The sequence below is a fragment of the Chlorocebus sabaeus genome, chromosome 8 (assembly GCF_047675955.1).
Source record: "Chlorocebus sabaeus isolate Y175 chromosome 8, mChlSab1.0.hap1, whole genome shotgun sequence".
NCBI lineage: Eukaryota > Metazoa > Chordata > Mammalia > Primates > Cercopithecidae > Chlorocebus > Chlorocebus sabaeus.
In genome coordinates this window covers 39,713,241-39,735,267 of record NC_132911.1, presented here as the reverse complement: position 1 = coordinate 39,735,267, position 22,027 = coordinate 39,713,241, and the positions used below count along the sequence as shown (strand labels likewise).

Sequence of the window (22,027 nt, the reverse complement as noted above, 5' to 3'; positions counted from 1 at the left end):
ACTCATCTCAGGGCATCTCATCTCAAACGGCTTCTGTTCATAAGTCCCTATTAATTTTTCTTTTTCTGAGAAACTAGATTTGCTAGCCTCTTTCTTCAGCCTGTCAGCATCCTTGACTTTTGGGGGTAGATTTGCAGAGAATTGCTCACAGTGGAACACATTTTCAAGCTAACAACTTTTCTTCCTCCTTTCAATGTGTAAGATTTCTCACAAATTTTCCAAGATTTTGCAATGACTTGAATTAAATCTCTTTTGGATAGTATTTGCTCTATCATAATACCAGACCTCAAAATCAATAGCAGGGTAATTTTTTTCATCAAAATGCATTTACAGTACCTTGTAAAATAGATGGCCTTATAAAATAGAGACAGATCCTGTAAGTAGAATAAATCTGGAAGCATATTCATATTTCCTCCAGTATGTTTCTGGTATACTGTTAAACCTGTACTTACTGATGTTAGTAGGTGGATGCATTCTATCAGCAAGAGAAAACTTCCATCATGTGGATAATACATTGTAATCATATCTTCATCCCTGGATATACTAAGACCTCTTTTAGAAGTTTTGTGGATACTTCTTCTGAATGAAGTATGTTCACTATCACCCTTTTGGTTTTCAGTTATGACTGATTTTAACTTGCACATAGTTAAAGAAGGTATAATACTTCATAATGTACATGTCTGAAAACTCGATGGTGGTTTCATACTTGAGGTTTGCTGTCTTCCAAAACAATTGCCATTTCATAATCTTCCAATACTACTTCATTTAGTGTTCTTGACTGTGCCATTGTCAAATGTGGCCTCAAAAGTAATGCACAGGCTGGGCACGGTGGCTTACTCCTGTAATCCCAGCATTTTGGGAGGCCAAAGCAGGTGGATCACTTGAAGTCAGGAGTTTGAGGCCAGCCCGGCCAACATGGTGAAACCCCGTCTCTACTAAAAGTACAAAAATTAACTGGGTGTGGTGGTGAGCAACTGTAATCCCAGTTACTTGGGAGGCTGTAGCAGAAGAATCGCTTGAACCTGGAAGGCAGAGGTTGCAGTGAGCCAAGATCATGCCACTGCACTCCAGCCTGGGCAACAGAGTGAGACTCTTTTTTTTTTTTTAAAAAAAAAAAAAAAAAAAAAAAAGAAAGAAAAAAAAGTAATGCACAAAGCGTTCAGCCCACAGACCAAACATTAAAAGCAAGTACATGTGCACTTTGCAATTTCTAGGGAAACATAATTAGGAATTTTACAATAGAGAACAGTGATTTTCCAATTGAGTTGCCAGCCCCAAATTGTCAGTCTTGATGTTACATTATGCATACAAGGTTAGAAAAGAAGTTACCAGTGTACTTACCATAATAATGAAAATGCAACATTCTTGCGATGACCTGGTGGGTGAAGTGTTAAGCTTCATTTCCTAAGAAGGTTTTCATTCTGTTCTTTAGGTGTGTGTTGCCTTCTGTATTATGGTACATTTCTAATATCAAGTCTAATCCAATCCTTGTCTTTAAAATATTTATAAAGCTCCAGTGTAGGAGATGTTTCAACTGGCAGTGCATTTTCATTTCATTGTGGACTCTCTGTATTCTCATTGCTTTCTTAACTATCGTCTGGACCGAAATTTCCAAACTAGTGTGTATGGACCCAGTTTTGCAGACACCAGCAAATGATCCCTTACCAGGCAGATTTCCAACTTTAAAATTTTCCATCTTCTTTCTGTGCAAGTCACAATATTTCCAGGCACCAGCCTCTACATTCATTGGGCTCAGCTCTCTGGCTGCCACTCCTATGGCAAAAGTGCAACCACCTCAGCGTCTCCAGGGCATCTTCCAAGGCCAGGGCTATGCCTCTGAGCTCTTGTTTTCAAAAACTTGGGCCCTTGCTCCACATAGCAGTAATGAAGACAAAAATAAGTCTTCTTCCACTCTACCTCCACTGCTCTCTTATTGCTACAACATAATAAAAAGTCATGCATGAGTTGGGAATTTGAGAAGAGACTTGTGCAGTCAATTATCCTATACTGTGATAGCAAAGTTCAAAAGAAATCTAGCTACCTTGTAAAAGAAAATTTTCCTAGAGAGGAGATTGTACTGTGTAGTGGTTTGAAATATTCTGTAGTCAGATTGCCTGGGTTCAATCTTTTACTTTGTCATAGTCGGCTCTTGAAAACTACTGAACTACATTGGGTATCAATTCCCATATAGGAAAAAGGAGTACTAGTAATAGTACCTGTCTCTAGATTCATTGTTTTCATCAAGTGATTAATGTATATTTTAGGACAGTAAGAGGCATATGAAAGAATTAAGTAATTATTAGCTATCATTATTAGTTTATAGTTTAAAAAAGTAACTCTCCCAGAAGATTCCATATATTAGATGATTCTGATGCTCATTTACAACACTGATATTTTTATGTTTACTTCTTGCATTATATATGAGGCTAGGTCAACAAGCAAAGTTATATGTTTGCTTGTTTATTTAATGCTGGGCATTCAGGAGAAAATATTCAATAAAGGTACACCAATCAATTCAACTTTAAAGTTAAGTATCAAACTTACTTCCTGTAAACAACATTCCTCAACTTTTCAAACAGAAAGAATCATTTTCTATTTTGTGCCTCTATCACACACTATTTTCTTGTTAGCCTAACGATTACAGAGGTAATCACCCCCAAAGAGACACAATATGATGTCTTGTCTCTGTAAGCTAATTGAGATTAGAAAAAGTGCTTTATTGATATTTAAATGTCAAGCAACTAAAAGAGTGTCTGTGCAAAAGTGAGTTGAGTCGTATATGTGTTATTGACATCCCCTTCTCTAGAGGTATTCCCACAGAAGCTGGATACATTGCCTCCTATACATTATAGTAATTAAGAGCTCATCTTTAGAGCCTGACTATGCAAATTTATACCCTAGCATTGTCTGTTCCTTGTTATATTCTTGAACAAATTTCTTGGCCTCTGGCATCTCAATTTCCTCATATGTAAAATCAGGAGAGTAATAATATGTAGAATGGCTTTAAAGATTAAATGACTATATATAAAGACCATTAGGAGCAGTAATTGATGGTGTGAGTTCTAAATACAAGTTTGCTATTTCCCAGAGGCTCTGGAGATGGAATTTCTGCCTGTGTGGGTCATTTTGTCTCATATTTGGCAAGAATCTTAGAAACCATTAAGTGTATGTTTATATGAAAAATTTTTGACTTATGTGAACTTCTGACCTTTTAATTGTTTATTGACATAAAACAATTATGTGGAAATGAGCAAATTTTAATTTCCATTTCATGGCTGACCATTACAACTGCTTGACTGCACTAGCTCTTGTTTAAAGGGCATGAGAAGTTCAGAGTGGTGTGAACTGAGAAAAATATTTCTTATTTCCTTGTGAGATTATATTTAATATAGTAGAGTGAAAAATAGGACTAAATAATACATAAATAATTTCAACATTTAATATGCAAAGCTGAATTATAAAAGATAAGGGCTAAAGAATACTTTGTTGAACCTTGTTATGAAAATGATGCATATTTTAAGCTAAATTACCCTTACTTATGGAAAACAACCTTGAAGAAATACACTACTATGAATTTCTTTCTTTCATTCCTTTTTTTTTTTTTTTGAGAAGGAGGCTCGCTCTGTCTCCCAGGCTGGAGTGCAGTGGTATGATCTTGACTCACTGCAACCTCCGCCTCCTGGATTCAAGCGATTCTCCTGCCCCAGTCTCCTGAGTAGCTGGGATTACAGGCACCCGCCACCATTCCCTGCTACTTTTTGTATTTTTGGTAGAGACAGGGTTTCACCATGTTGGCCAGTCTGGTCTCGAACTCCTGACCTCAAGTTATCTGCCCCTCACCCGGCCTCCCAAAGTGCAGGGATTATAGGCACGAGCCAGCCTGCCCCACTGCCGCTGTGAATTTCTGGTTTTCCCATGACACAGACTGGGATAGAATTATCTTTAATTTCACTCACATTGGAACCATGTTACTTAAAACATATTACGTCTCGTTAAAACCATGTACTGTGATAGGTTACCACCTTCACCATCTGGTGATCTCACCCTACCCCTGGAGGAGCACTCACTGCAATATGTAGAAAATGCATGGGATGGGGGCGGAGCAGTGGCGGACGAAGCAGCAGGGCTTCTCATGAAACATACCAAGCATTTTGTGGTGCCTTTCCCACTCCAGAGATGATTTAATTAGAGCAATTCAGGAATCTTGGTTTCTTTGCTTTTCTTTTTTTTTTTTTTTTTTGAGACAGAGTCTCACTCTGTCACCTAGGCTGGAGTGCAGTGGCGTGATCTTGGCTCACTGTAACCTCTGCCTCCCAAGTTCAAATCATTCTCCTCCCTTAGCCTCCCAAGTAGCTGGGATTACAGGCACATGCCACCATGGATGGCTAAATTTTGCATTTTAGTAGAGACGGGGTTTCACCATATTTGTCAGGCTGCTCTCGAACTCCTGACCTCATGATCCACCCACTTCAGACTCTCATAGTGCTGCGATTACAGGTGTGAGCCGCTGTACCGGTCCCTTGGTTTCTATTATGTGGAAATACAGAAGGGACTCTGGAGCTAGTGTTCACACCCTCTGTAGGAGCACATGGAGTCCAGTGTCAGTCCCTCTCTCACCTACAAGGCAGCAGTGGGTGCAATTTCTATGATGATGCCCCTCACTTCCCCTCTTTCCCTCTCTCCCTTATTATCAGAATAAAGGTGATGTTCTAAAGGAAAAGGCATGACTGCAGGGTCTTTCTTTAGCAACCAGAGACTCTCTGCATGTCAGTACTAATTAGGTGAAACCAACTCTGGAAGAGAGAAATGCCTGATGTGCCTGAAGTGTAGCCTTTCCAGGGTTGTGGGCCATCAGTGCTGCAGGTGGGAGAACACAAGATAGAGAGCATCTTGACCTGGAGCCAATACAAGATCCTTAGCAGGCCAGGCACGGTGTCCCACTCCTGTAATCACAGCACTTCAGGAGGCCAAGGTGGGTGGATCACCTGAGGTCAGGAGATCGAGACCAGCCTGGCCAACATGGTGAAACCCCGTCTCTACTAAAAATACAAAAAATTAGCTGGCCGTGGTGGTGGGCGCCTGTAGTCTCAGCTACTCAGTGATCTCAGCTCACTGCAAGCTCCACCTCCTGGGTTCACTCCATTCTCCTGCCTTAGCCTCCCGAGTAGCTGGGACCACAAGCGCCCGCCACCATGCCTGGCTAATTTTTTTGTATTTTAAGTAGAGACGGGGTTTCACCGTGTTAGCAAGGATGGTCTCGATATGCTGACCTCGTGATCCGCCCACCTCGGTCTCCCAAAGTGCTGGGATTACAGGAGTTAGCCACTACGCCCAGCCCCTTCCTCTCATCTTCTATAACATATTTGATTGCTGGCTGAACGCTTACAATATCACGAGTTCCTCCCCAGTCATTTCATTTCCTCCCCTTTTCCTTCCAAAATTATTTTTTCCTCCCACCTAGTCTACTCCAAGTAGAGCAAAAAGAACAAAGATGAGTCATCAAAAATTTTTTCTCCCATTGTTAACCAACTAATTGTGTGATCATCGTTAAGTTATTTCACCCTTCTGTGCCTCAATGTTGCCATCTTTAAAATGAAGAGCTTGGCTTTGATAATTCTTAAGTTCCTCTCAGGCTCTAGCCTCTTAGGATTCTATTATTAAATATATTCATGCCAGCACTTTGGCTTTCCAAAGTGCTGGGATTATCATGTATTCCAAAGATAAGATACAGACATAACTTGAGTTCAGGAGTTCAAGACCAGCCTGGGCAACATAGCAAGACCCTGTCTCTACAAAAAATATAAAAATTGGCTGAGCATGTTGGTGCACAACTGTAGTCTCAGCTACTTAGGGGGCTGAGGTAGGAGGATCACTTAGGTCTGGGAGTTCAGGGCTGCTGTGAGCTCAGATCATGCCACTGCACTCCAACCTGGGTGACAGAGTGAGACCCTGTCTCAAAACAAAACAAAACAAAAAAAAAGTTCGATGCGTAAATCTGGTAAACAATACAGAGTGTCCCTTGCATCAAGAAGCTTATCATGTAATGAGAATATAGACAAGTAAACAGGTAATTATGAAAAAGTCTCGCATTAACAAAGGGAAAGTATAGGAGTCTATTAGCCCTGCTGAAAGCAGTTTAGAGTAGGTCTCATCTAAAGAAATACTTGATTATAGTTATAAATGAAGCAAGATTTGTTATATCTTATGCATTTTTATTTATTATGAAAGAATATATCTTATGCATTTGTATTTATTTGATTTAATCATTTTATTCCAATGATAAGATACAGATTATAAAACTTCTACTATAATTACGCATAATTACCTTTTGTTGTTTTCCTACAAGAAATGCACAGGTATTTTGAGGTCTTTTGTACTGCATTATTGGCAAAGCACTGCATAGTATTAGTTTGTGGCTATGTTACAATGGGTAATGACAGGAATATATGCAGATGTCTCTGCTATGATAAAATGTGCTCTTGTTGGGTTACATTAACCTTCCTTCAAACGGTATTTCTCGGTTGTACTTCTCACAGTCTTTAGGAATTCCATTAAATCAGTGCCTCCAGTTCCTTTGGCATCCAGTTTTGAAGGGTCTTCAGAGGTCTTGTTTTCCTTTGGCTGCTGGCTTGCAGGAATCAGGACGTACTTAGTCACGATTTGCAGATGGTAGCTCCTCAGGGAGACCAGAGCTTTCACACAGGCATCATAAGCTTCCCGCAGGCCAGCATCACCTTTTGAAAGGACAAACTCACGGACTGAGGGACTTGACTCTAATGAGTACAGGAAGTTCCTGTGAGCTGGTGGCATATATGTTCTCATGTCCTGGAGGAACTGAGCAGCATGTCCTACAGGAACAAGAGAAAGAGGAAACACGGAGGTCAGAGCATTCCCCAATCCAGGAGAGAAAGGCAGAGTGAGGGCAGAGTGGGCGGGAGATCACCAATATAGCATTCAGTGAAGTCAAGGTCATTCTATTTGAAGGCTAATGTTTGGCTATTAGTCTTGCTACTAGCAATTGTAATTATTGTAAAATACTATTAATTTTGAAAACTGAATGAGCTAAACTCATTTTCTCACAATAAGTATTTTTGTTTGCACTTTTTTTTCTTTTCTTTTTTTTGTTTTTGAGACAGAGTCTCACTCTGTCGGCCAGGCTGGAGTGCAGTGGCACAATCTCAGCTCACTGCAACCTCTGCCTCCCAGGCTCAAGCAATTCTCCTGCCTCAGTCTCCTGAGTAGCTGGGATTACAGGCACGTGCCACCATGCCTGGCTAATTTTGTATTTTTAGTAGAGACAGGGTTTCTCCATGTTGGTCAGGCTGGTCTCAAATTCCTGACCTCAGATGATCCACTTTCCTCAGCCTCGCAAAGTGCTGGGATTACAGGCCTGAGCCACCGCACCTGGCCTTTTTTTGTACTTTCTTTCTCTCTTTTCTACTGTAAGAAGCTGATGGTATAGACAAGGGCATATATAATCTGCATTTGACAGATTATGACTGATTCTTAAGAGAGTTTAAGAGTGTGTTTAAATGAGTGTTCGACAATAGCAAAGACATGGAATGAACCCAGGCACCCATCAATGATGGATGGGACAAAGAAAACGTGGCACATGTACACCATGGAATACTACACAGCCACAAAAAAGAATGAAATCAAGTGCTTCACAGCAACAAGCAGGCAGCAGCTGGAGGCCATTAGCTTAAGTTAGCCTAAGTGACTTAATGCAGAAACAGAAAACCAAATACCACATGTTCTCACCAATAAGTGGGAGCTAAATATTGAGTACACATGGACACAAAGATGGGAACAATAGACAGGGAGCATTTCAAATAGGGGAGGGAGGGAGGGAGGAAAGCAAAGGCTGAAAAACTACCTACTGGGCACTATGTTCTATACTTGGGTGAGGGGATCATTAGAAGCCCAAACATCAGCATCACTCAGTATACCTGTGTAATAAGCCTGCACATGTATCCCCTGAATCTAAAATAAAAAAATTAAATATGATTAAAAAATTTAAAAAATAAGTGCTCAAATTAAGAAAAACTCATGTTTTTACCCAGCCCGATGCTTTCCTCTTTGACTATTAAACAGAAGTTTAACAAAACAGAGAAAATTAAAAAATTCTTCTTGGAGCTTATTCCTCTCCTCCAGCTCAGCCCCTAGAAGACATACAATGAATGTGGCTCATCTTTAAACTTTGGTGCAGGCATTGCTCTAGGTGGCTGGGGCCACGGGACAGCTGAACAAGACCAGGACCCAGACTCTGCTTATCACTGAGGTCTTTATCTCCCCACTAACAGCCCTGCTTCATTTGCAGGTGACTGTCTCTTTCTGGGTCTGATCATACATTTTCAGAACATGACTTCACTAGAGTCAACCACTCTTTATAGACATGTTCAGATTTCAAGATGGAACTTGGGTGTGAGGAAAGCTCTGCCACTTTTATTTTATTTATTTTGTTTTATTTTATTTTTATTTATTTATTTATTTTTGAGATGGAGTCTCACACTCTTGCCCAGGCTGGAGTGCAGTGGCGCCATCTCAGTTCACTGCAAGCTCCACCTCCCGGGTTCACGCCATTCTCCTGCCTAAGCCTCCCAAGTAGCTGGGATTACAGGTACCCACCACCACACCCAGTTAATTTTTTGTATTTTTAGTAAAGACGGGGTTTCACCGTGTTAGCCAGGATGGTCTCCATCTCCTGATCCTGTGATCCGCTCGCCTCGGCCTCCCAAAGTGCTGGGATTACAGGCATGAGCCACCGCGCCTGGCCTTTTATTTTTTATTTTTATTTTGAGACGGAGTTTCACCCTTTTGCCCAGGCTGGAGTACAGTGGTGCAATCTTGGCTCACTGCAACCTCTGCCCGCCGAGTTCAAGCAATTCTCCTGCCTGAGCCTCCTGAGTAGCTGGGATTAGAGGCACCCACCATCATACTCGGCTAGTTTTTGTATTTTTAGTAGAGATGGGGTTTCACCATGTTGGTCAGGCTGGTCTCGAACTCCTGACCTCAGGTGATCCACCTGCCTGGGTCTCCCAAAGTGCTAGGATTACAGGCTTGAGCCACCGCACCCGGCCAGCTCTGCCACTTTCTAGCAGAGGAACCAGTCACTGACTCTTATTAAGCTTCTGCATCTTCATTTTTAAAGTGGGATCATGGCAACCAAATCTCTACTTGCCTGATTCTGCTAAAACCATCAGATAAGCTCAGATGAGATGCTGATGGGAAGGTGCTTTCTAGATATCCAAATACTATTGTGTTCACATAAGAGATGATTATTTCTTGCTATTTTCCACTCACCAGCATTCTGCTGGATGCCCAGCAGGACGTCAAAGCACTGAAAGATGCTGCTTTGTGCTGCACTGCCCCCTGCAAACTTCTTTGGGTCCTTCCAGAACCCCTCATACACCAGACCATCTGATAGCTGGGGGTTGCCTTTCCAGCTATCGGAGGAAAGAAAGAAAAAAAGAAAAAATCATTCTTTAGATTAATTGCTAATTTTCAGGTATCAAATCTTGCACTAGTAGTGAACAGAAGGTGACAAGAGATGTATTTCATGTTCCTTCTCTCATGCCCCCTTGCCCCTACTCATTTTCATGCATGAGAATAATTAATATAATCCTGCACAGATTTGGCATAAATATACTAGGAATGAAATTTTACCTTTGCACTAGCACAGACCACTCTTTTTAAAATAACTAGCTTTCCTGTCTCACCCTCCAATACATTCCTGGCCAAGTGATAACAGAACCGTCTAGTATTTTTCTACCATATGAATTTTTGGATATAAATTGTTAGTCAAACCCAATGGATATTTGGGACCATCCAAGAGAATTTGGTGGTGTTCTTTGTTAAGTGAGAGCAAACAAATTCAAACATAAGACTACATACCCAGCCAAATATATGCGAAGAACACTGAAAAATGCATTTGGGTTTACGTGATCTGTAAAAAGATGGAATGTGTTTAATTAAGCAGCATCAGAGGTATACAGGGAAATCAAGGTGTCGTGTACAACTGATAACAGATTTCGGCACAGGCTGCAGGAAAAGACATTAGGTCAGTCTGTGCTAAACAAAGCCCCTGTGGTTATAAACGTTCACTCTCCTGCCCTTTTCCAGGAAGCCCATTAAACTGTAAACTTAGTGCTTACTGACGTAACAGATAAACTGTTTACATAAAGAAGCAAACCAAAGACAAAAACAAAACAAACCAAAACAAAAGCCCAGAAACTAGATCTCCCTCTCTATCTTCAAAATTTTAAAAAGTCGTTTGGTGACAGGGTCTCACTTCATCGCTCAGGCTGGAATGTAGTGATCATAGCTCACTGCAGCCTCAACTCCTGGGTTCAAGCAGTCTTCCCACCTCAGCCTCCCAAGTAGCTGGAAACTACACGTATGAGCCACCGCACTCAGCCTCCTACCCTACTTGATTTGAAAATGTAACTTCTTGCCAAGGACTAAATAGCAATAACTCAAAACCCAGAGATAAACAATTAGGTATTTGTTGACTCTGTTCAGTAGGGCAGATTTCCTATTGCAAGTTACTGCTTATATTCCTTTTGGTGTGTTTTTTTGGGGGTAGTTTTTTAACTGTTAATTTCGCAACAACCTTTGAGCTCAATGACGTTTCTGTGTTGTTTCTTAATTTGTGAAAAAACAGAATCAGGAAAGAGTTCTTAATAAGCAGAAGTTATTTTTTTTTTTTTTCAGAACTTAAAACCACCCTCCCATGTAGAAAGTTTCTCAAAGGTTTTTAGTAGGAGGCAAGGAAGTTCCTTAGCATTAAATAGAGCCAGCTTGGAACTCTGGCTTCACTATTTACTGCCTGTGGAATCTGAAGTCATTTACCCTGTCTTTCTGAATTTAGATGACCTTACTTGTAAAATGGAGATAATGAAACCTACCACATAGAAAGTGTAATGGTTTAGTAAGATAAAATACCTAAAGTGAAAACATACTAAGTGGTAGTTGCTTTTTGCTTCCCTTTTTTCAACCATTCTACATCTGGAACATTTGACTTGTCAGCCTAGACTATTGCACTGCACACAATACTTGCCGTGCATTTGGTAAAACACTTGACGGGCTTTCTCCAGGCAAGAAGCTATTTCCAACAGTGCCTTTAGCAGAGTGTCCCGTTCTTGCATTTGTATTGCCCTGAATACAGTAGGAATTACCTAAAGCAAAACAAAACAAAACAAAACAAAAAAAACAAACATTTAAGGTTTTCTTTCTTTCTTTCTTTCTTTTTTTTTTTTGAGACGGAGTCTCGCTCTGTTGCCCAGGCTGGAGTACAGTGGCGCGATCTCGGCTCACTGCAAGCTCCACCTCAAGGGTTCACAGCATTCTCCTGCCTCAGCCTCCTGAGTAGCTGGGACTACAGGCGCCAGCCACAGCGCCCGGCTAATTTTTATATTTTTAGTAGAGACGGGGTTTCGCCATGGGGGCCAGGCTGGTCCCAAACTCCTGACTTCAAGTGATCTGCCCACTTAAGCCTCCCAAAGTGCTGGGATTACAGGCGTGAGCCACTGTGCCTGGCCAAATTCCCCCGTCTTAATCCATAAATTAAATTTGGGATTTTTACAATTCTTTCCTGGGCTGGACACTCTATTTGACTAATTTCTTTATATTTATAGAAGCTTGGATTTGTTTTTATTCACATGACATTTAATTTAGAGATATTTATATAGTCATATATGTTTCATTTCTATTTTTGATAATCAAAACTATTGAATTTATGACACTGTATCATAGTTCCAAAGCCACATTTTATTGAAAAATTTTATTTCCTACAGAGGTTTCAAGTTGGATTTTAAGTATATGGCTCTGAGATTTTATATTTTAGGTAATACACAAAAATAAATAATTGATCCTTTACTCCCAATTAAATGATCCCATGTTGTATTTATTAAGGATAAAGTTAACTCATGCTTAGTATAGTTTAGGCTCCGAAATGATTGCTCTGCTTACGTAAATTGACATACAAATTTTGAAGTGAGGATAGACATACTTTGATAGCAGAAGCAGCTGCTATTTCCACCAATAGAGAGACCAGGAAGAATCCTTTACTGCAGTCTCCATCACGAAATGAGAACAAAACGTCCATGTTCCTGAGGAAATTGGATAAGGAAGGCAAGAAGTTTAGCAAAAATTATGGGATTTTTTTGACATTTTTATTTATCCTATTTTAGTTTCAACATAATTTTATGAGAGAGGTGTGGCAGGCCTTACTATCTCCATTATGTAGTTGGGAATATTAAGACTCAGTTGTTAGGCCCATTGTCTAAGATCACATAATTAACAGTAAGTAGACTAAATTGAGACCTAAAGTTTCATGTTGAAACTCAGAACTAGGGCCGGGCGTGGTGGCTCATACATGTAATACCAGCACTTTAGGAGGCCAAGGCGGGTTGGTCACCTCAGGTCAGGAGTTCGAGACCAGCCTGGCCAATGTGGTGAAACCCCGTCTCTACTAAGAATACAAAAATTAGGTGGGCGTGGTGGTCGGCGCCTGTAATCCCAGCTACTCAGGAGGCTAAGGCAGGAGAATCACTTGAACACAGGAGGCGGAGGTTGCAGTGAGCCAAGATCGCTCCATTGCACTCCAGCCTGGGTGACAAGAGCAAGTCTCGTCTCAGAAAACAAATAAACAAAACAAAACAAAACAACAACAAAAAAAACAGAACTAGAAATTCCCAAACTAGTTCTGTTTCTATTATCCCGTTGACTTGTCACAGGCATTTATATTACCATACGTATATACTCAGTGTTTACAGAGATATCTGTGAGGTAGAGTTTTAAAAGGTAGTCTTTTGTTTAAATAATTATATTCCTATTCATATTTTAATTTGTGAGCCTAATTCAATTTCTCAGTGGTTTATCTGCTTTACAAAGGAATTGACTGCGGAATTCAAATAACTGATTAGACCCTGTTTTTCTTTTTAATTGAAGTTTGGGCACTGGTGCAAACATAGCCTATGTATCTACGAGTTTTGTGGTGGTTAAATTCATGGTGTCTGAAGCCAGACCATCTCTGTAACTTAACTTGCTGTGTGACCTTGAGCAAGATATGACATTGTCTGCCTTGGTGTTCTCATCTGTAAAGTGGGACTGACTGTTGATGTCATCCTCCTTTTTAAAAACCTTCCAGTTTCTCCCTTATCTTAAGATACTGTTTTAACTTCTTATCATAACTAAAAAAATCTTACATAATCTTTTATTATTATTATTATTTGAGATGTGTCACCCAGGCTGGAGTGCAATGGCATAATCTTGTCTCACTGCCACATCTGCCTCCTGGGTTCAAGCTATTCTCCTGCTTCAGTCTCCTGAGTAGCTGAGATTACAGGCATGTGCCACCATGCCCCACTAATTTTTGTATTTTTAGAAGAGGAGGGTTTTCGCTATGTTGGCCAGACTGGTCTCGAATGCCTGACCTCAGGTGATCCACCTGCTTTGCCCAGCCATCTTTAAAAAAAATAATAATAATCTGTTTCTCACACTGTTATTTTTATCATTTATTATCAGTGACATTAGCCATCCTGCAGCTTTGATAATGCACCAAGATATTTGTCACTTCAAGGCCTCACTTTTGCTGTTTCTTCTGCTATGAATACTTTTACCTTTTTCCTCTAGCTAATTGCTCAAATAACTTGCTTCAAGGGCTCCCGCATCACTCCTTTTATTTGGTTAGGGATCCCAATACCTTATCTTCTTAAGCCTTCTCTTAATCATATGGCAGTTTGCATAATTTTCATATACTGCCTTTCCTCTTCATTAGTCTAGCTTCACCAAGGTGGATTTATATTAATGATACTTACCTTAGTTTTTCCATCTCTCTTTTTTTTTTTTTTTTTGAGATGGAGTCTTGCTCTGTCACCCAGGCTGGAATGCAGTGGGGTGATCTCCACTCACTGCAACCTCCACCTCCTGGGTTCAACTGATTCTCCTGCCTCAGCCTCCTGAGTAGCTGAGATTACAGGCACCTGCCACCATGCCCGGCTAATTTTTTTGTATATTTAGTAGAGATGAGGTTTCACCATGTTGGCCAGGCTTGTCTTGAACTCCTGACCTCAGGTGACCCGCCTGCCTTGACCTCCCAAAGTACAGGGATTACAGGTGTGAGCCACGCACCCAGTCCAGTTTTTCCACCTCTTAGCCTATGTTTAGTATATATTATAGGTCAAAAGTAGTAAGGATTGGGTCAAAAAGAACAAGTTGGTATAAGGTTACTTATTGACAATGGTAACTAGTTATGGACATAGGAGTTATTAAGTCATAGATACACAGATGCATGTGCATTTTGTATGTTTGCATATTAATTTCCTATAGACGTATCTGAGTAGTATTCTTGTGTATATCTATAGCTATAATATCAAATAGACATAGTTGTAACACAATCATAGATACAATTAAAGACAGAGATTATTTGTTCTCTAAATAATCACTGAAATTATTTTTTTGGCTGAATTTAATTAATCATTTAAAAATGCATTTGGAGTCTATCGATAAACCTACATTCGACTATAAATAGCAAATTCTTAGACTAAAACAAGAATCAGATACTTACTCATAAGTCAGGGGCCTTATGAACGCAGCCATGAAGCAATGGGCCAATTGGAAGAGAGAAAGAAAATCAATTTAACAGCAAATAATGATGAGTTGTTGCTATTTGATTGAATACTACTATCAGAGGTAAGACATAGTCAGGTAAAAGAAAAAGTTTTAAAAATATTTCTTCAGTAGGCATTACAAACATTTAACTTAATAACTTACAAATGAATTAAATACTCAAATATGCAAGGAACACACATGGACAGTCAAAACTAATTGTTTTATTTTTTTTTTTTTTTTGAGACAGAGTCTCACTCTGTCGCCCAGGCTGGTGTGCAGTGGCACGAACATAGCTCGCTGCAGCCTCAACTTCCAGGGCTCAAGTGATCTTCCTGCCTTAACCCCCTGTGTAGCTGAGACCACAGACATATGCCACCATTCCCGGTTAATTTTTTTAAAAAAGACTAATTTTTAATAAGAAGAAACTTTCTAGATCAAATCCTTTCATTTTGTGGTATTCCCATTTGCAGAGTATTCTTCTACAGGCACACACCCAGAGACATGTGCTTTGGTTCTCCCTTTCCTTTATTGTAGCAGATCTCGTGTCTGAAGGGTAAAAATCACCTACATCCTGAGCAGACTGCTCTGAAAAACCAGTCATTGCTGCCTGTAATTAAAGATGTGTTGACTCTTAACTACAATTGGCTGCTAAAAAATTAAATTAATAGAATCTCAAAAACATGCTAATCAAAAGAAGCCAGACACAAGAGTCTATACTTTGTGGTTTCATTGATGTGAAACCCAATAACAAAAATCATCTACTTTTTGACAAGGCAAATAAGAATATATTTGTCTGTGGCAGGAAAGGGAATTGAAAGAAGCACAAAGAAATTTTCTGAGGTGATAAAAACATTCTGTATCTTACTGAGAATGGTGGGTGTATGTAATTATGTAATAGTTAAATTCAAGCTGAACACTTAAGATCTATGCATTTTACTGTGTTAACTATACACCTGTCACATATGTGTACATTTGTAGTGGTAGACACAGAAGTCCAAGAAACCGTACCCAACTGAAGAACTGAGAGGGACCATATCCAACTGAGAGGAAAACTGTGCTGCCCAAAATTAAGCCAATGAACAACTCCTGTTTTATTTAATTGGCACACACTCCAAAAATTCCTGTTGTTCTCACTCTTTACATACTTATTAGGATCCTTTTTCTTCCAGTTTGCCAAGACACAGTCTGCATAAACCAGAATAGGAGGCAGTCCCAGTTTCTTGGAGAGTTGGCAGTAAGGAACAGCAATATTTCTTGGCAAGACCTGATTAAAATACAGTAGTTAGGTTTGTTTTTTGTTTTGTTTTGTTTTGTTTTGTTTTGTTGAGATAGATTCTCGCTCCTGTCGCCCAGGCTGGAGTGCAGTGGCAGGATCTCGGCTCACTGCAACATCCGCCTCCTAGGTTCAAGTGATTCTCCCACCTCAGCCTCCCGAGTAGCTGGGATTACAAGCACCTGCCACCATGCCTGGCTATTTTTTGTATTTTTCATAGAGATGGGGTTTCACCATGTTAGCCAGGTTGGTCTTGAACTCTTGAACTCAGGTGATCATCCCGCCTTGGCCTCCCAAAGTGCTGGGAGGCCCATATGTGTTTTAAAGGTTAGATATTGTAGTCTGTATTAGTTTTATGTAATTAGGGCTGCCAGATAAAATACAGGATGAAAAATAAAGTAAAAGACTTAAAAATATAATAATGATAACAGTTGACATGTCAAGCCAGGGCATATTTTCTTTTTCATTTTGTCCTGTTATCGAAACTTTGACCAATGCAGTTAAAATGCTTTTAGAAAATTTTTGAAAAGTTAAATGTAAATTAAATGAAAATCTGTCACATAGCATAAGAAATCTGAGAAAATCTCCAAACCTTACGGACGTCTCCATGACCTTTATCCCACACATATGCCATGGTGATGCATCCCAGAACTAGATGTGCAAGGCGCTGTGACTTGTGGTCTGTGAGATGATCAATGCTGAGCATGTCTAACTGAAAACAAATGGAGCAATTGACTCAAATCAATCTCGGTGATGTTTTATGCTTCAAAACCAAGTTAACAATGTTAAGAAGCTATACAAGAAGAAAAATGTAATACATATGTCAAACCTTCTCAACTCTTTCTCGAAGTTGGCCAGACTCTATGAGATCAGGCAGATGTTTAGCAATGAACATCCAGTCATTATAAAAATCAGGTAGATTTTCCTTGAAAAAAGAAACAAAAAAAGATCTTTATTTACTAGTAGCAGTTACTGTAGCTTTGGCTTCCCACTGATAGTATGCCTTGCCCCACATCCATTTTGTGCAGTGTTGCCCTGGCACATGGCTTACCTGTCTGGAAACACCAGCCTCTGTCTTGTCTTCTGCACACATGGGGCTGAAGGCCCTTTCTGTGTTCCACCTCTTCCTCTCTCTTCAAACACTGCCATTTGCAGCTTTTCAAAGTTCACCTCAAAGGTTTCACTAAAATCCTCCTGACTATTCTATTTGAAACTAATCTCCATTGTAAACTCTACGGATTATGCCTTTTCATATTGTTAAACAATTATTATCTGCTACTTCCGTTTTTTTTTTCTTTTCTTTTCTTTTCTTTTTTGAATTGGAGTCTCGCTCTGTTGCTCAGGTTGGAGCGCAGTGGCGTGATCTTGGCTCACTACAATCTCCGCCTCCTGGGTTCAAGCAATTCTCCTGCTTCAGCCTCCCAAGTAGTTGGGGTTACAGGCATGAGCCACCGCGCCCGGCTAATTTTTGTATTTTTAGTAGAGATTGGGTTTTGCCATGTTGGCCAAGTTGATCTCCACCTCCTGTCCTCAGGTGATCTGCCTGCCTTGGCCTCCCAAAGTGCTGGGATTACAGGCATGAGCCACTGTGCCTGGCCTACTTTGCCTTATCTTGGCTAGATTTTAAGTTCTTTGAATGCAAGAAAAATGAGATGTGTTAAATGTCAGTAGTGGACTAGGCACTCTGCTCAATAATTTCATATATATAGAGTATATATATTTAATTATTGTAATGGCCCAAGAAGTTATCTCGGTATCATAAATAAGGAAACCCAGGCTTATACAGTTTACATACATTCTCTTTTTATACCTTGCTACATGATGGCAAGGTTTGTACTGTGCATTTAATTTATATCTCTTACAAGCCCTGGCATAGTGCTGGGCATATAGCGGGTGCTGTATGTATTCATGTTGATTACCTACTTTGGTTCCACTATAGGCTTGTTTTTGCCCATTAAGTAGAAATGAAACTCAAATAAAAGTTTCTCTTTGGAGCTTATCATATTTGTAATCTCATCTCAAGCGGAAGTACACAAATAAAAACACATAGGAACCTTCCTAAAATGAGATGCAGATCCCTGAGCAACTCCCCCTATACCCTGTTTCTATGCCTACTCCACCAGGTAGTTTCAAGGTACACCCTTAAGGTAATCAATGCTGAACCATGGGGATTAAGTGCAAATGGAAAGATTAACTTAAATCAACATGGGTGAAGTTTTGAGCTTCAAAATAAAGTTAATATTATAAGTAAGCTATGAAACAAAAAGATAAATACAATATAAAAGCCTAACATTTTCAACATCTGCATGTAATTGTCCAGCCTTAATCAGTTGGGGCAGATTTTTAGCAATGAAAATCTAGGCAGTGTACTTCACTACTTAGCCACCCTTCTTGCTCTGAACTTTTCACCCCAACTGTGCTGTAGTACTTTTAGAAGTAAATGTAGGCCAGGCCAGGTGGCTCATGCCTATAATCCCAGCACTTTGGGAGGCAGAGGCAGGTGGATCACCTGAGGTCAGAGGTTCAAGACCAGCCTGACCAACATGGAGAAACCCTGTCTCTACTAAAAAAGCAAAATTAACTGGGTGTGATGGCGCACACCTGGAATCCCAGCTACTGACGCGGAGACAGGAGAATCACTTGAACTCGGGAGGCGGAGATTGCGGTGAGGGGAGATCACGCCATTGCACTCTAGCCTGGGCAATGAGATTGAAAGTCCGTCTCAAAAAAGAAAAAGAAAGAAATGTAATAATGTATTTTTGTTGTTTTTATTCTGTATTTCACAGTCTGGCACATCTTACTTTTTTGATTGTTGTGATTTTTCCCCAAATAACAGACATACTTTTTTGTTCTGTACCGTGATTAGCATTTTATTTGACAGCATTTTCAACAAGTATAAAATTTAATAAGTAATATGCTCTGGTTCAGAGGATCCCTAAATGGTATAATATAAGTTAATAATGAATCATACTGAGGATCATTCAAATTCTGCTAGATTAGAGATTGTGCATTGTGTCTATATGGAATCAGAAAACATATTATTTTCCTTTGGACTAAGAAGCAGATAGATTACGAGAGGTAAAATAAGAATATTTTTTGGTTCATAATTTCTAGAAAAGATCTTCAGTGAAGAAATACAAGTAATCAATAGTTTTTTTTCATGTTTCCGGTACAGTAAATCTAGCTTCTTCAGCATCTCAGCTAGCAGAATTACTATTATTATTATTGTTCTCAGGCAGGGCCTCACTCTGTCACCCAGGCTGGAGTGCACTGGCGTGATCTCAGTTCACTGTAACCTTCACCTCCCAGGTTCAAACAATTCTCCTGCCTCAGCCTCTCAAGTAGCTGGGACTACGGGCACGCCAACACGCTGGGTAATTTTTTTTTTTTTTTTTTTTTTTGCATTTTTAGTAGAGATGGGGTTTCACCATTTTGGCCAGGCTGGTCTCAAACTCCTGACCTCAAGTGATCCACCCACCTTAGCCTCCCAAAGTGCTGGGATTACAGGTGTAAGCCACCACACCTTGTCAGAATTACTATTATTATTATTATTATTTTTTTTTTGGAGACAGTCTCTCTCTCTCTGTCGCCCAGGCTAGAGTGCAGTGGCACGATCTCAGCTCACTGCAGCCTCCGACTCCCAGGTTCAAGCAATTCTCCTGCCTCAGACTCCTAAGTAGCGAGGATTACGTGTGTATGCCATCATGCCTGGCGAATTTTTGTATTTTTTTAGTAGAGACGGGGTTTCACCATGTTGGCCAAGCTGATCTCGAACTCCTGACCTCGTGATCCGCCCACCTAGGTCTCCCAAAGTGCTGGGATTACAGGCGTGAGTCACCTGCCCCCGGCCGAGAATCTTTTTTTTAAGTAGCCAAGGAAGAGTTTTGTTTGCTTTCTTTTGTGGTTTTGCTTTACCCCTTGGAATCTGTTCTACAGGTATACATAATTATCAAAATTGTTGCATTTTTAAGTAGAACCAAATCTCTGAGAAAAAAAACCCCATGATATAAAGTTTAGTAGTTTCTGAAAAAGATGGTTTTATTGTACCATTGATAAGTACATCTTTGAAACCATCCAGTCCTGGCATTTTTGTGGGTATGCAGGCAAATAGCAAGTTTGAGTATTACTGATTTGCATGAATAAAGCAAACTAGTGCTTTTGGCAATGAAATTAAAGCACACTCTTCATTTTCTTTAATTAACAATCCAAAGAGGAAAATTAGACTGGAAGGAGGTAGATGCTTTAAATTTCCCGGTATCACCAAAGTGTTTGCAGGATTTCATTTCTAAGCACAGTTAGGTTGGAATCTCTGACTAAACATTTGCTGTGTTTAAAGGTGCTCTCCAGTATGTGGACTGTAACTGTTTGAGCTACAAACAAAAATATACTCATCTACAGAATTATCATAACATGTTCATAGAAATCTTCTCCTGGAATCCCATGTGCCTTGTTAAACCGAAGATTGAAAGAAAGGAGAAAAGCAATGTCTATTGTCCCTTCTTAAGAGAGGCAGTGTGGAATAATGGTTTTAAGATCATAGACTCTGGAGACAGGCTGCTTAGGCTCAAACTGACCTCTGGCACTTGCTAGCTACATAGTTTGATAATTACATTCTTCACGCCTTATACTTCTCATTAGGAACATGAGGATAATGACATACATACCTAGCCGGGTGCAGCGGCTCACGCCTATAATCCCAGCACTTTGGGAAGCCAAGGCTGGTGGATAACCTGAGGTCAGGAGTTCGAGACCAGCCTGGCCAACATGGTGAAACCCCGTCTCTACTAAAAATACAAAAATTAGCCGGGCGTGGTGGCAGGTGCCTATAATCCCAGCTACTTGGGAGGCTGAGGCAGGGGAATTGCTTGAACCTGGGAGGCAGAGGTTACAGTGAGCCGAGATTGTGCCACTGCACTCCAGCCCAGGTGATAGAGCAAGATTCCATCTAAAAAAATAATAATAATAAATAATAAAAATAAATAAATAACATACATACCTTTTGGGATGGCTATGAGAATGGAAAGGGTTAATTTGTAAATTGCTTAGAAAAATGCTGTATTTGATAATTAAAATATTGATGATAAATTGGTTTACATAGTATTCATTAGAAGACACATTAGCAAATATAGTTTTTAAGGCAAACGTTTTTTCCACATAGCTTGCACTTTATAGGTAAAACTTGCAAACAAGAAAAAGGTAGTTCAGACTCTCGCTTGAATCTTATGCTCAGTAAATAGCAAGCAATGGTCATCTAACATGGAAGGTGCTTGATGTGCAATCTCATAAACCCCATCAAATTAGAAACACAAGTTTTTTATAATTTAAGGTATATCCCTAAGAGAAAGGGATTTCTCTTTGACTCATGGCTCATTTAAAACTCTGGCTTTTTCAAAACACCTTCTCAAAATACAACTGTAATAACCTCTTTGTTTGTATTTTACTGTATAATTCTTATGTAAAGCTGATATACTTTCTATAGTTTCCTTTCCCACCATTCTCCATATCCATGTTAGGTAAGTAAGAAATACATAGATGACTCCATTTCTAGGGAGAAAATTTAAGACAAATTAAGTGAGATGCAGTTATCACAGGTCTCTCTCTAATTTTTACACTGCTTTATATGTTTGTTTACTAGAAGTTACTGAACCACAGTTGTTTAGTATAAGTTAACTTGGCCAGGTAAGAAATGAGAAGAATATGCATTTTCCCACATTTTAGTGCCTTCTCTTACCTGTGGATTTGGCAGAGCGAAGCCCACTTCTTCATCAATATGGTACTCTTCACTGATTGTCCAGGAGTTTTCCATAGCATGTGCCATTCTTGTAGTCTGCTCCTCTGGTGCCCCTCAGTGTTTGAAGAGTTTTCAGAGCATCTTATACTAGTTGCTGCCACAGCCAATGACCAGAGTTTATCACAGGGGCAGTGAGAAATTACTTCCACTTTTGGAATGGTTTCATTTTCTAGTTTCTTTATTTGTAATATGAAAAACAGTAAAACCACAAAAGCATCTCTGCATCATATGCAGAAACTGAAAGTTCGTATTCCATATCAAATTTGTAATCATTAAGCACATCATTTTCTTACTGCCGTATGGGAAGCCGGAAAGGCCTGAAGGAAAACACAGAACTATGAAAACAAGTG

General features: G+C 39.8%; 1 protein-coding gene across 2 annotated transcripts; it reads right to left on the bottom strand.

The window, feature by feature from the left end:
* Window positions 1–1,170: 1,170 nt before the first annotated feature.
* On the bottom strand, window positions 1,171–21,788 carry IDO1 (indoleamine 2,3-dioxygenase 1). 2 transcript variants are annotated; one of them, XR_012093679.1, is made up of 11 exons: window positions 21,618–21,788; window positions 16,716–16,811; window positions 16,479–16,598; window positions 15,759–15,877; window positions 14,570–14,584; window positions 12,011–12,110; window positions 11,060–11,177; window positions 9,895–9,946; window positions 9,304–9,446; window positions 6,326–6,848; window positions 1,171–1,936 (listed from the first exon to the last, which is right to left on the bottom strand). XR_012093679.1 is itself a non-coding variant. In XM_007962263.3 (10 exons), the coding sequence occupies exons 1-10, from the start codon at window positions 21,702–21,704 to the stop codon at window positions 6,493–6,495; spliced, it is 1,206 nt and encodes a 401-aa protein (XP_007960454.1). In that variant the 5' UTR covers window positions 21,705–21,788; the 3' UTR covers window positions 6,241–6,492. The 2 variants fall into 2 exon arrangements, 1 of the variants encoding a protein (XP_007960454.1); XM_007962263.3 differs by lacking the exon at window positions 1,171–1,936 and having other exon boundaries at window positions 6,241–6,848.
* Between the last annotated feature and the right edge of the window lie 239 nt (window positions 21,789–22,027).

What these genes read in the sequence shown, in the direction of transcription:
- IDO1 (XM_007962263.3), bottom strand. Translation starts at nt 21,704, where the DNA reads ATGGCACATGCTATGGAAAACTCCTGGACAATCAGTGAAGAGTACCAT. An exon ending in CAGCTGCTTCTGCTATCAAA is followed by an intron (nt 11,178 to 12,010) that starts GTATGTCTATCC and finishes GTTTTGCTTTAG; the next exon opens with GTAATTCCTACTGTATTCAG. An exon ending in GGGCATCCAGCAGAATGCTG is followed by an intron (nt 6,849 to 9,303) that starts GTGAGTGGAAAA and finishes TTGTTCCTGTAG; the next exon opens with GACATGCTGCTCAGTTCCTC.